This window comes from Sciurus carolinensis, chromosome 1 (genome assembly GCF_902686445.1).
Source record: "Sciurus carolinensis chromosome 1, mSciCar1.2, whole genome shotgun sequence".
Taxonomy (NCBI): Eukaryota; Metazoa; Chordata; class Mammalia; order Rodentia; family Sciuridae; genus Sciurus; species Sciurus carolinensis.
In genome coordinates this window covers 179,733,488-179,746,404 of record NC_062213.1, presented here as the reverse complement: position 1 = coordinate 179,746,404, position 12,917 = coordinate 179,733,488, and the positions used below count along the sequence as shown (strand labels likewise).

The 12,917-nt window shown below is 40.2% G+C and overlaps 1 protein-coding gene across 2 annotated transcripts in view; it reads right to left on the bottom strand.

Annotated features, from left to right (window-relative positions):
- Positions 1-4,183: 4,183 nt before the first annotated feature.
- Trit1 (tRNA isopentenyltransferase 1) overlaps positions 4,184-12,917 on the bottom strand; it is a 46,153-nt gene continuing 37,419 nt past the window's right edge. Inside the window, exons 6-11 of one of the 2 annotated variants that reach the window (XM_047564114.1) lie at positions 12,241-12,346; positions 11,745-11,857; positions 11,425-11,502; positions 8,493-8,602; positions 7,847-7,964; positions 4,184-5,358 (exon numbers count right to left, since the gene is read on the bottom strand). In XM_047564114.1, coding sequence (XP_047420070.1) covers positions 5,189-5,358; positions 7,847-7,964; positions 8,493-8,602; positions 11,425-11,502; positions 11,745-11,857; positions 12,241-12,346 — 695 coding nt within the window. In that variant the 3' untranslated portion in view covers positions 4,184-5,188. Of the gene's footprint in view, positions 5,359-7,846; positions 7,965-8,492; positions 8,603-11,424; positions 11,503-11,744; positions 11,858-12,240; positions 12,353-12,917 lie in introns of both variants that reach the window. The other variant, XM_047564107.1, reaches the window with a different exon arrangement.

The following is a 12,917-nucleotide window of genomic DNA, read 5'->3' as shown; positions in this document are numbered from 1 at the left end:
CCAATATGCTATTTACAAAAGGAACTCAGCCAGGCATGGCAGCACACACCCTGTAATCTCCGCAACTTGAGAAGGTAAGGTAGGAGGATAACAATTGGAGGCCAGCCTCAGCAACTTAGCAAGATCCTCACAAAATAAAAATTAAAAGGGGGTGGGGATGTAGCTCAGTAGTAGAGCACCCTGCATTCAATCCCCAATACGAAAGAAAGAAAGAAAGAAAGAAAAGAAGAAGAAAGAAAGAAAGAAAGAAAGAAAAAGAAAAGAAAAAGGAACTTACTTAATTCTTATGATATCCCCTGGAATGGAGATAACTCCATTTTATACATGAGGAAACTGAGGCCGCTTGAATAATTTCCCACATAGTATGTTGAATAGGATAGTATTCAGCCAAAATTACAAATTGTGGGTTTTTCCCCCTATAAAAAGAAGTCTGGATGGGAGGCAGAAGGAGGAAGATGGCAAATTCTGAAGCCAGCTCCAGCAACTTAGCTGGGGATGTACCTCAGTGGTAGAGTAACCCTGGATTCAATCCCAGTAAAAGGGAGAAAAAAAAAATGTCTGGAGGTGAGCAGGTAGTCATTAGCTCAATTATTTCACAGTCATCAAAACACTTTCCATCATTTCTCCCCACCATCTTTTCTTTTTTAATTTTTGGTGGATGGAATCTCACCATATTGCCTAGGCTGGACTTGAACTTTGATTTTCCCATCTCTGTCTCCCTAGTACCTGTGATTACAGGCACAAGCCATTGGACACTGCATCCATCTCCTCCCCACCATCTTTAGCATATTCACCATTGACCCTAAGGTTCATATAGTCTCACATTCCTGGTAATGCTTTTTTTTTTTTTTTTCCATTCTTGTCTTAAAGTGCCACAGCCAGGATTTTGTCAAGCTTTACTTTCTGAAATATTTCAGAGGTCAGCTCATATGACTCACGAATTTCACAGATGGCAAAATAGAGAGATTTGCCCTTAGCAAATTAACAGAGCTAATTAGTAAAATGAGGTTGGAATTCAGTGTTCTTTCCACAATATCAATTTAGTGGAGATTGCAAGTTGTCCACCAAAATCTGTTCTCCCATTCTTTCTTGGCACATGGCTGGAGTCCATTTCTCAGCCTCCCTGGCAGATAGATGAGGCCATATGACTAAGTCCTGGCCAATAGAAAGTGAGCAGACTTGGGAATGCTACTGCAATTTCTAATCCTAAAGGTGAAGGTTGTGCCTCTGGCTCTTGCCTCCTTCCTGCTCCCATTCCCCTTCCCACTGGTTGGGACCAGTGATGCTAGCTTTAAGCACACAGATGAGGATAATGCTCCAGAGGATGGAGAAGCAACATGATATGTGTCCCTGAATGACCCTCTGAAGCAGAGCTGCCCCACTGACCTGGACTGCTCTCTTCAGAAAGGCTAACTCCCCAGAGCTGTTATACGAGAAAGAATCAACTACATTGTTCTTTAAGCTACCATAGTTTGTTACAGCAGCTTAGTCTTACCTAACAAATACAATCTTGTACTTTCCTTTGTACACATGGAGAATAGCTTTACAAATGATCAGTTAGCCAACATTTTAGAAAATAGTCCTAACTGCCCAAGTAGGTGATAATCAACTAATGAATTTCTACATGTGGCTATTACTCCAAGACTTCTTCCTGGTTAAATGGTACTTAATGACTGAATCAGATCACTTATGTAAAGACCCATTTAGCCGTTAAATTCAATATTTGACGGCTTCCTGGTGCTAAGGACATAGTCACTGAATTCATAAACTTGCTTTCATGTCTTTATGTATGTTACTGCTGTTGGTTTTTAATGTTGTGTTGTGTGGTTTGGTTTTGGGTTTTTGTTTCTGCAGTGTTGGGATCAAACCCAAGGCATTGCAAATGCTAGGCACTGAGCTACACCCCCACCACTTTGGGGATTGTATGTGTGTGTATGCTTTAAATAGAAAAATTATTTTTGTTGAATGTGAAACTGAGGTTGAGTATATATATTTTTTAGAAGAGTAAAATTAATTACTGAGAGTTAGAAAAGCTCGAACTATGTATCTAGGCTATCAGTGAACCCTTTCCTTGCTCAGGCCTAAAAATCAAGCAAAGTATTTTAACTAAGAATCTAACTGGCTGAGTACAGTGGCAAACGCCTATAATCCCAGCTACCTGGGAGGCTGAGGCAGGAGGATCACAACTTCAAGGCCAGCTTCAGCAATTTAGCTTTAGTTCCTAAGCAACTTAGCAAGACCCTGTCTCAAAATTTAAAATAAATAAATAAATAAATAAATAAATAGGGCTGGGGATGTAGCTCAGTGGTAAAGCACCCCTGGGTTTAATCCCCAGTACCAAAACACATAAAAAAAGAATCCAACTCTTTCAAAGTACTTCTTACCTGCTTAAAACAACATTGTCTAAACTGCAAAAAGTGTCCAAAGACTAAATCAAGATTTTTACTGGCAGAAGCAGATTAACCTAATAGCACACTCACTGTTGGAATTAATTACCAAAGCCATTTAGATAGCACTGCTGGTGATGGACTGGAAACTAGGTACCTGGACTGAAGCACTCTGTTCATCTGGGGATCAGCTGAGGCCAGATGGCACAAACTAGATTCCTCATCCTCACTTCAGGCTGAGCAAATAGTCCAAAGCGAGTATTACTAATCCTTCCCAGATATCCAGTGAGATTTGTTAAGGAATTTTTGTATTTGAGCAAAAAGGTGAGTCGGTCTGTCCTGGCTTTACCACAACTTGCTTTGTGACTGTGGCACATCTGTTTTGGGCCTCAATTTCCCCATCTTTAATCTCTACACTGATGATAATCACAAGGCAGAAAAATGACTTTCCTTTCCTATAGTCATCAGCAAAGCTATTGGGCAGTGGGCAGCGGTGAACCCTATTCAAGGCAATGCCACACACCTGGGCACTCAGCAGATTTCTTAATAAAATTTCTAACTAGCCCAGGTTCTTTGCTACTGGTGAAGGAATTCTTTTTTGCCAAACTTAACTGTTTCTAAGACTATACACAGTAGGCTTAACCATGTTGCCTTGAACTTAGCAGATTCTTCATAAATATAAGCACTTTGATTTTTTTCTTTTTTGGGGGGTGAGGATAAAAACATTCCTGAATTCCAATTGTCATAGAGATAGTCATAGAGATAGTGATGAGTTCAATGAGAAGTTATTGCTCTAGGTATTTCAGATGGAAGGATTAAAGGCTTTTGGGGCAAGATTATTAAAACTAGTTTTTCCTGCTTGCCCATTGAGACTTTTTTAACCTTTTAAAACTTATTTAGCAACTTGAGTATTTCAGAAACTAAGCTTCCTCCCTAGAAACAGCTAGCTTAACACAAGACTTAACAGCTCGTGTCTTCCAGTCTCACCCCAATTCTGGCTCTGCCGCTTGCAAACTGCATTCCCTTGCTGTCCTTGGTCTCCAACTGGTTTACAGCAGTGCCAATAGCCTCTCTCACCAGGACTCTATGGGCAAATAATGTATCTCAAGTGCTTTGGCACCCAGTGAGAAGATGTGGCTTCCCATCCTGCTAGCCCCTGAAAGTACTAAATAAACTGGGAAAATCAGCACATAAAGAACAGGATGGGTTGGGTATAAGGACAGTTTCTTCTCTGATCAGAGAAAACACTTATTCTTGAGAATCAAATCAGTGAAAGGTGGTGAGGCTCTGAAATTCAGCCCTTACTGATAAAAGGCCCATCAAGTTACATAGTTCTTTGACTCTACCTTCTCTTCTATGTAGTCCTCTATACATAGATTAACACATTTACCAAAAATTTCATTTTAAGATCCAGCAGAAATGTTCCTTCTTCTACAAGTTCTTTCTTGTAGATTCTAAACTAAAATTCTAAAGTTTTTACAGCTTTTGATACTCTTTCCTAGACTACTGGCTTATGTATATATATAATATTTACAAGATTCCCTGAAAGCAAGAACCACATCTCATCTCTGTATTCCCTCAAGGCTAGTCCAAGAGCCTCTTATGTAACAGAATGTGAACAAGTATGAAGGGAGGAGTTATTGCTGTCTGGAATGAAAAGGTTTTGCAAATAGCAGTGATGATTGCCAAAATAATGTGAATGTATAATGCTCCTGACTTATATGTCTAAAAATGCTTAATTTTCTGTTACATATAAGTAAATATTTATTTAATGCTGTTGGCAGCTCAAGTCACTCTAGAAAGAACGCTTCAACTTGAAATAACAAATCTTCAATAAAAGACTGACTCTGGATATCTTCCAGGAATACATGCTTAATGTCTGCTATGTAAGTCTATGAATAATGTTAAATTTGAGGAAAAAGTTATCAAACTGATAACAGCATATTGTGTATGAACTGGACATGGGCAATATTTTTTTAAATATCAAAGAGGCTTTTGTTAACTTACTTTATTTGGTTTTCAATAAAAATAGAGATTTCTAACTCAACAGGAAGACAACAGTGATAGCAATTATCACACAGTAGTAGCTCAAAAATTTTCAAAGTCTTTAGAATTCAAGTACCAGGTAACAACACCTCAGTTTGAATCCCTCCTTCTCTGTGGAATTCCAAGAACTTGTTTGGTTCACTGAATCATCTTATTGGGGATGGTCCTTTCCTGTCATTCCCTCAAATTCACTCCTGATTTATGGCTCACAATATCTCAGTCACCTACAAAAGCATCTGGAAATTAGAAATTTTAGCCAGCATCAGGGATAAAAAAACTTCTTTTTTAAATGAAGTTTTTGTAATGAATGCTGATATTCACCACTAAAAAAATCCTCAAGTATAAAAATGTGCAAATCTGTGCTTCTTTTTTTTAAAACTTTAATTTTTAGTTGTCGGTGAGCCTTTATTTATTTATTTGTATATGGTACTGAGAATCAAACCCAGTGCCTCACACATGCCAGGCAAGCGCTCTATCACCGAGCCACAACCCCAGCCCTCTGTGCTTCTTTTTAAAATAAAATCTTTAAGATTCAAAGAAAAAAAATCCTACCCTGACACAACAGCCATACAAGGAGCTGAAGACCTGCTGTTTCCATTATGGACAACATGAGACTTTAAAACCACACCACTATATGAAATAAAATGATAGGACTTTCTGAACAGCACTCCTCAGCCCAGATGTGGGAGATAGGCACAGGACTCCATCCTCAACTAGATTCCCACCACCTTTGCAAAAATCACTGAACATGTCTTTTAAATGCTGAATTTTAGCTCTTCATCATTCTGCCTTGAGGATCTCTTCTCTTTAAGTTCTTTGTCACAGTCTGGGGAAATACTCTGGCTTTCTGTGGTATTGACAGCATCTGAGTCCAATCTTCTTCTTTTCTTCAGTTGGTGCAAATGGGATTTGGATTTTATATGTGCTGATAAGACAAAACCAAACAAACGAAAGCCTCATTAGAATTTTTTAGAATTAACCCTAAAAGCAATTCCACTACGTAATTTTTGTTTTTAATAATAAACAACAGGATTGACAAATAAACCAGCAGAGCTGCTTAGAATTTTTAAAGGAAAAATAAATTATGGCCAGCTAGCTTAGAAAGTCAGAAAGAACTTCCATGTATCAAGTGCTAGGTAATATCACATCACTAACCCTCACAACAATCTTGCAGGATGGTCTCTTCTGCTTTTTAAAAATTTTACTATTTTGGGGGGTACTAGGGACTGAATCCAAGAGCGCTTTACCACTGAGCTACAACCCCAGTCCTTTTCTTACTGTTTTTTTTTTTTTTTTTTTTTTTTTTTTTTTGCGGTACTGGGGATCGAACTCAGGGCCTTGTGATTGTGAGGCAAGCGCTCTACCAGTTGAGCCATCTCCCCAGCCCCCTAGTCCTTTTCATTTTAAGACAGGACTATGTTGCTTAGACTGGCCTTGAACTTGGGAACCTCCTGCCTCAGCCTCCCAAGTCGCTGGGATTCCAGGTGTGTGCCACCATGCCCAGTTCTTCTGCTCATTTTATGTAGAGGGAAACTGAAGTTCACAGAGGTTGTATATTTTGTCCAAGATCACACAGCAGATAAACTCTTCTGCTTAGAACTATGGCTCCAAAAGGAGATCCCACTTTCCAGAATCAGGTCTCTATGATATATGGGGCTTCCTGTTACAGATGCGTTTCAACTCACAAGGCTAAACTGTTAGAAATTCAAATCTTTGTCTATGCCTCACACTGCAGCATCAAACCTATCATGTGCCTCTCCCACTCCTGCCCAACTCTCATAGGTTGTCTCTCTTGGTCTGATATCTCTAGGCCTAGATCAAATAAGCCATTTGAAGGACTAACCCACAAAGCTTCCATTCTGTTAGCATACAGTGCTCCAGAGACATAGTAAGGGGTGTTATCTCTGACCATCTATTCGTTCTTTGGGTCCAGAAGTGAAGCTGAGCTGTAGTATGATTCAATTGTTGACCTCTCACCCTAAGACAGTTCTCACTTCTGACTAACTCATACAGTCTCATTTTTACTATCCTGTTCTTCAAGGAAATGTCTCCTAGAAATACCTAAAGTTAGGGATGATTTGATTAATTTCTTTTATACACATTAAAAACGTTATTCTTAAGGGCTTAGAAGCACGCTTAAGTAAGGAAGAGGTTAGAAGTCAAAGAACAGTTTCTTGGGGAGAAAAGTCAGCTTTGTTCTCCAAATACAGCCTAAGGCAAAAACTAGGCTCTGGACTGGCTCTCCATGGCAGCAGGAGATGGGAGCAAGGACATGACAGATGGCACTATAGAAGGGCTTACACAGCTAAGCTCACAAAGGCTCACAAATGTTGCTTCTCTAAGGCTCCCCCTGAATGACATTCAACAAATCGAACCACTAAGTTTCCTTTACGAAACAATCAGACACTCTCTTTCCCTTCCCCTTTCATCATTATAAACCAACGACAATCAAGGCTTCTTCTGCTGGCTAGGCAATCACAGCCATCCCCAGCCTCTGACAATGGAGTTCATTTTGCCAGTTACCAGTTAATAAACCTAATCATTCTATTGGTTGATATGAGGAGAAAAATCTACTTCTCTGAGAATCCAAGCAAAGTGGTATTCTGAACAGAAGGATTCCAGCCACTGGGTAAACTACAAGCCCCACTGTACTTAAAAGGAGCGAGCCTCACATGTTTCTAAATTCAAAGCTTGGGGATGAAGTTCCATGGTCTTCGCCTAGATGAGTACAGAAATTCACAGGAGAGTGACATGGGGGTGGGAAGTGATTGTAGTGGGACAGATCCAAGTTCTAAAGCAAAAATGCAGAGCCTTAGGGCAGGTAGCCCTGGTGGTGGAGAGCACTACCCTCTTCCTGCTTTATACATGCTGTCAGTTTCCCTTCCATCTTTCATCACTGTTTGAGCCATTACCAACTAGTTCAACAAATTACCTTGAGAAGTACTAAAGAGATAACTACTTCAGAAGAATATGCTTGGGAGAAGTAATGGCATTTCCTGCTCCCTCCCAGCTACCCTTCTACTTCTTCAGGTCCTGGAGGAGGTGCCTTGACTGCCTTACAATTGTATCTCACCCCCACTGAGTTCTAAACATGAAAGGCCAAGAAATTTCTCTCAGGCAGGATTATGAAGTCAAAGGAGCTCTAGAAAGATAACTGCAAAACTCTCTGTAGAAATTACCTATTCCAGTTAGAGCTGGAGGGTATAAGATATTCCTTTACATTTTAGAATGCAGAGACAACTTCCCAGTTTGGGAAAGCCTCCCAGGTATTTTAAGCACAGGCTCTTAGAGGAATCTGGCTGTCCCTTTACAAATGAGCAGACTCCAGCATTCAACCTACCAAAGACCTTAAGTTTCAGGAAGGCAGTGTAACCCACCCTTACATATTTCTCCATGACTTTCCCACACTCTACCTGCCCATTCACGGTCCCCAATGATGATTCGACCACAGAGATCACACATATGGTAACTTCTCTTGTTCTCGGTTTCATTGAATGGCATCTTCATGGGAGCAACTGCAGGCTTGTGACCCTAAAAACAGCAAAGGCAGAGAGGGGGAGAACAATCAATTTAGAGATTTGGGTATAATTCTCTGATATTAAGGGAGTGGGATTTTCCCAAGTTTCCTTTTTCACACCTAGTAGAGCAGGTAGGCTGTGAACAAATTTTGTCAGAATCTTTTTTTTTTTTTTTGATACAGGGGATTGAACCCAGGGGTGCTTAACCACTGAGTCACATCCCCAGTCCTTTTTATTTTTTATTTTGAGACAGGCTCTTGTTAAGTTGCTTGAGGCTTCACTAAGTTGCTGAGACTGGCTTTGAATTTGCGATCCTCCTGCCTTAGCCTTTTGAGCTGTTGGGATTACAGGTGTGTGCCCAGCTAGAAATAACCTTTCCAAATGTGAAAGTAGAAACACAACCTCCAGGGATCTAAAAGCAGTCAGCCCCTCTGCTTTATTCCCTGGAAAAAGAGGCTTGGTCCCCAACATAATACCAAAAATATTAGTGAAGGAAAGTGCTTCAAAAATTATAACGAACACTACCATGATTAATAATCACCTGAATAAAACTTTGCACTATATCAAGAGCAGGTTCCAGAACAGACTCCTTCCACTTTGAGATATCAGACACCTCTAGGCCATATACCGGAGGGACACTGGGACCAGGTCCTAATGATGACAAAGAAAAGTTGTGAGAGATCATCCTCCAAGACCCAATCTATTCTACTCCTAGGACTCTACAACCCTCAAGGGTAACACACAGGGCCAAAGAAATAAACATTCTGACCATGCCTGTCATCCCACCATAATTAACCACAATCCAAGAAAGACCTTCAAAGTTGTGTTTTGTTTTTTGATTCCTTTACTAGAAATTGAACCCAGGGTGCTTTACCACTGAGCTATATCCCCAGCCCTTTTTATTTATTTATTTTTGTTTTGAGACAGGGTCTCACTAAGTTTCTGAATCTGGTCTCAAGCCAATAAGTCTGGTCTCAAGCTTGTGATCCCCTGCCTTGGCCTCACTGGGATTCCATGTGTGCCATGCCTGGCAACACCTTGAAAGTTAACTTGTCTGAAGCCAGTAAGTCTGGTTACATATCCAGAGACTCAGGTGCAGAATCTTTCTAATCGGTCAAGAAATCAAAATGGAGTAACAGCTCTAGTGAACACTATGTGGGCTACAATATGAATATAGTACACAATAGGAAGAAATAAATTAAGAGTTTTAAGTGTCTGAGTTCCATGTCATCTTATAATTATGGCACTCTGTGGCAAGAGAGTTCTCAGCTTTCTTTAGAAGCAGACATTAGTCTCAGGGAGTGTATATCCCTCCAGCAGCCTTGCATTCATAAAAATCCTTGACAGCATGCCGGTGACCATGGGCTGGGAACAACAGTGAGCTGTTGAATCTGAGAACTGGAAACATGTCCTGGAATTAATCTAGCTGAACCCCCTTTTTTAAGAGCCTACTCTATTCAAGAAATACCTACTGGTAAATACTTATGAATGGAAATGTGGCTGAAGGATGCACACAGTATAGCTGCAGGCATTTCACCCAACTGAGTCACCGTGTACCAGGACATTAGTCTCTGCTTGTAGCTTCCCCAGTCTATAGACAAACTAAATTGCTATCTACAGGTAGGCGAATTCAGTTGACTAAAGGCAAAGAGCATCGCCCCATGGACAAAAAACATCAAAGGCATCAGAATGCCAACGTCTGGCAGGTGTTGGCCTTTTGATTGTGCCAACCACAAATAAGATTCTTTATAAACTAGACTGGGCTGCACCTGCCACCACACGGAAAGGTGAGACTGGGAGGTTGCAGGCAGCACCCACAGTACACCTGGCCTTGGCTAAGCTATGCACCTGTTTCCAGGCCACTCTACATTTTCCTTTCTCTTCTAAGTCCTTTGTTGGGCTTCTGTGCCCTGTCTAAGCACCTTTCAACAAGTTCTCGGCTCCCAGCTGCTATTTCTGGCTTGAGTCCAAGGCCAAGCTGGGGTGGGGAAGTCCCTCTGGCTCTTTGCCAGAACCATATCCCAGCAGACCAGCCCTGGCCAATCACATGTGGCTCCTGACTTACAGAGCAGCTGTGCCTTTCACTCTAGCACCAAGACTGTGCTGGCACATACACGAATGAGGAACAGGCATATGACACGCTGTGCTATCGACCCCTCCCCTCAGGGATAAGGGAGTGACTGTGGCTTTACCACAGGAGGAAGTTCCAAATTATTACAAACAAACTTTTTGTTACACTTATTGTCAGACTTGGGAAGAGAAACTGCACTTGAAATTTATACTACTGAACTTAAACTTCAAATGACACAGAGTTCCCCTCCACCATGATATGCAGGGAAAGAAGACTATGTAGACGAAAGCAATCCAGTGGTCTACAATATGGATCAAGGTATTTATGTGTTCAGAGCATACACACTTAAGGAGCAGGGGTGAAGGTTTCGGTAATCCTACCTGTAACTGAAAGCAGAAATCTACTGGCAAACAGTAAATAGAGGATGATTCAGTAGTATATTTAAAAAGTATTCACAAGATTAAATGGAGTTTCACTTAAATTAATCTCTTTTTACCTTGTAAGTACACAATTTCTTAACAAGGCCCAATACTAATGCTGTCTAGCTAATAGTATAACTAACAGAAACAAAAGTGTAGATTTTGGAGTCAGGCCTGTATTCAATCTCTACTGCTGGAGGATTTGAGGCAAGTTATTTAACTTCTTCGGGCCTTCATTTTCTCATCTGTAAAAAGAAAAGACTAATCCCTACACTTTGAAGGTTCAATAATACATGTACAACACCAAATTCAGTGCCAAAGACACAGTATAGAGTCAATAATAAGAATTTCCTTCCTCTTCATTTAAGAGGTCTGCTTGTCTAAAGTTTCAGTTGAAACAACTTAAATACCATGTCTGACTATAAAGAAAAGACTGGAATAAGTGGGGAAGGTTTTGTCCCCACCCCATACTAGAGACTGAATCCAGGAACACTTTACCATTGAGCTACATCCTCAGCCCCTTTTAAAACATATTTTTTATTTTGAGATAGGGTCATGCTAAGTTGCCAAGGTTGGCTTCAAACTTGCAATCCTCCTGCATCAGTCTCCTGAGTAGCAGGGATCATAGTTGAGCATCGTCACACTCAGCAAGGTTTTACTCCTTTATAATGATCATCTGGCCCAAAAACCGTTTTTGCACCTGAAGCTAAAATCAGCTCCAAACACCAACTCTGCCAAAGACGTTGCTGTTTCCCTCTTACCTATTTGTAGTAAGTACCATCTGGTCAAGGAATAAAGAATACTGCTCAATGGAAACTATTTTTTTCTGAAATGTCACACAAAAAAAATATCCCTGAACAATCATTTATGCAATACATCTTCTCCCAGGTCAGATCCCAAATTTTAGAACAGGTGCTCAGAGGATACCTATATTCTATTAAAAAAATATGGGCCCAGAGAATAAAGATAAACATGAGACTTACTGCTTAAAAAACGGTTTTTAACCCATCGGTTTTGCTTCCGGGCATATCTCTTAGTTACTTGTTTCAGAGCCTCAATACCTGAAAGATATGGTAGATATAGGAACATCGAGGTAAGTACATCTTTCCCTGCCAAAAGGCAGGCCCTCCCAGCCCAGTAGCAGAAAAAATTAGCACAATGTTAGCTTTGATGGATGACAATCTCAATTCTGAGCTGAAGGTAATTTGGGACTCTCTAGACTCAGCTCTTGCTCAGATCATACCAGCAGGGTATTCTGTCACCCAAGGACGTCCAAGACTAGGTTAGATGGAGGAATTCACACCTTTTTTTAGAAGCTGGTTACTAGTCTCTGGTGTGCATTTTCCCTCAGTGATCAGGTACTCGTGAAATTCCTTGAAGCCAATTGATTGGAAGATACCATGTTGATAGTCCTGGCTGGGAATAGGAGAGCATCAGCAGATGAGCCATTGCCTCTGAAAGCTAGCAGGGACCTTGGAATGATCTAGTAGAGCCATTTCATTTCATAGAGCCATTTCATTTCATAGGAAACAGATCCTGAGTAGTTCCTGACTCTGAAATTCTCCCTTCCCCTCCCCACCATCTCCCAAATTACTTCCTTGTAAAGTAACTCCTTTGAATGTCTGAAAGAAGAGAAACTGCAACTGTAACAAGTACAGTAAACCTCCTTTCAAAACACTTGCCAATGCCAAGGACAAAGACTAATAAACAAGTAGATCCAAAACCAGGATTATGTCTATGGTCTTTTAACCACAGACAAGGGATGGAGAGTAAATCAGAGTTAATAGCCAAATCCTCACCTATTTTCTGAAATGTTCTTCTGATTATAGCGTCTGTGAAAATCTCTTAGTTCCTCCAAGAGTCCAGCAGTAAGCATGTCATCCACTCTCTTATCCAAGCGCTCATCTAGAACTTGAATCAAATTAGCCCATGAACCAGTAAGACATTGAAGGTGACTACAATACACTTATATGATGAATGAACAGGCTGTCATGGAGAAGAGAATTTGTTCAAATAGAAGAAAGAATTCACACTTCAAAGATTTTAGAGTAATTCAGGTTATATTTACTCAACTTCAACAACTCCAAATAAAAACAGCCAGAATGAAGCACATATATTCTCATTATATAAAGCAAAGCATATAATTATAGATATTATGAAGGATAAATATTATTGTATGAAATATATATTCATTGTTTTTTAGAGGCAGCTGAGGTTCCCTGGTTTACCTTTATTTTATATAATTTTGTCATTGTTCATCTAACTTTGTATTACTTTCCATATATATGTATACATGTATAACCCCCAGATGACTGGAGAATATCATGTTAAATGAAAAAAGCCAATCCTAAAAAAAGGCTGAATGTTTTCTGATACACAGATGGTAATTTCACAATAAGTGGGGAGGTAAGGTAGGGAAGAACAGAAGTACTTTGGATTAGAAAAAGAGGAATGAAGGGAAGGGAGGGGGAATGGG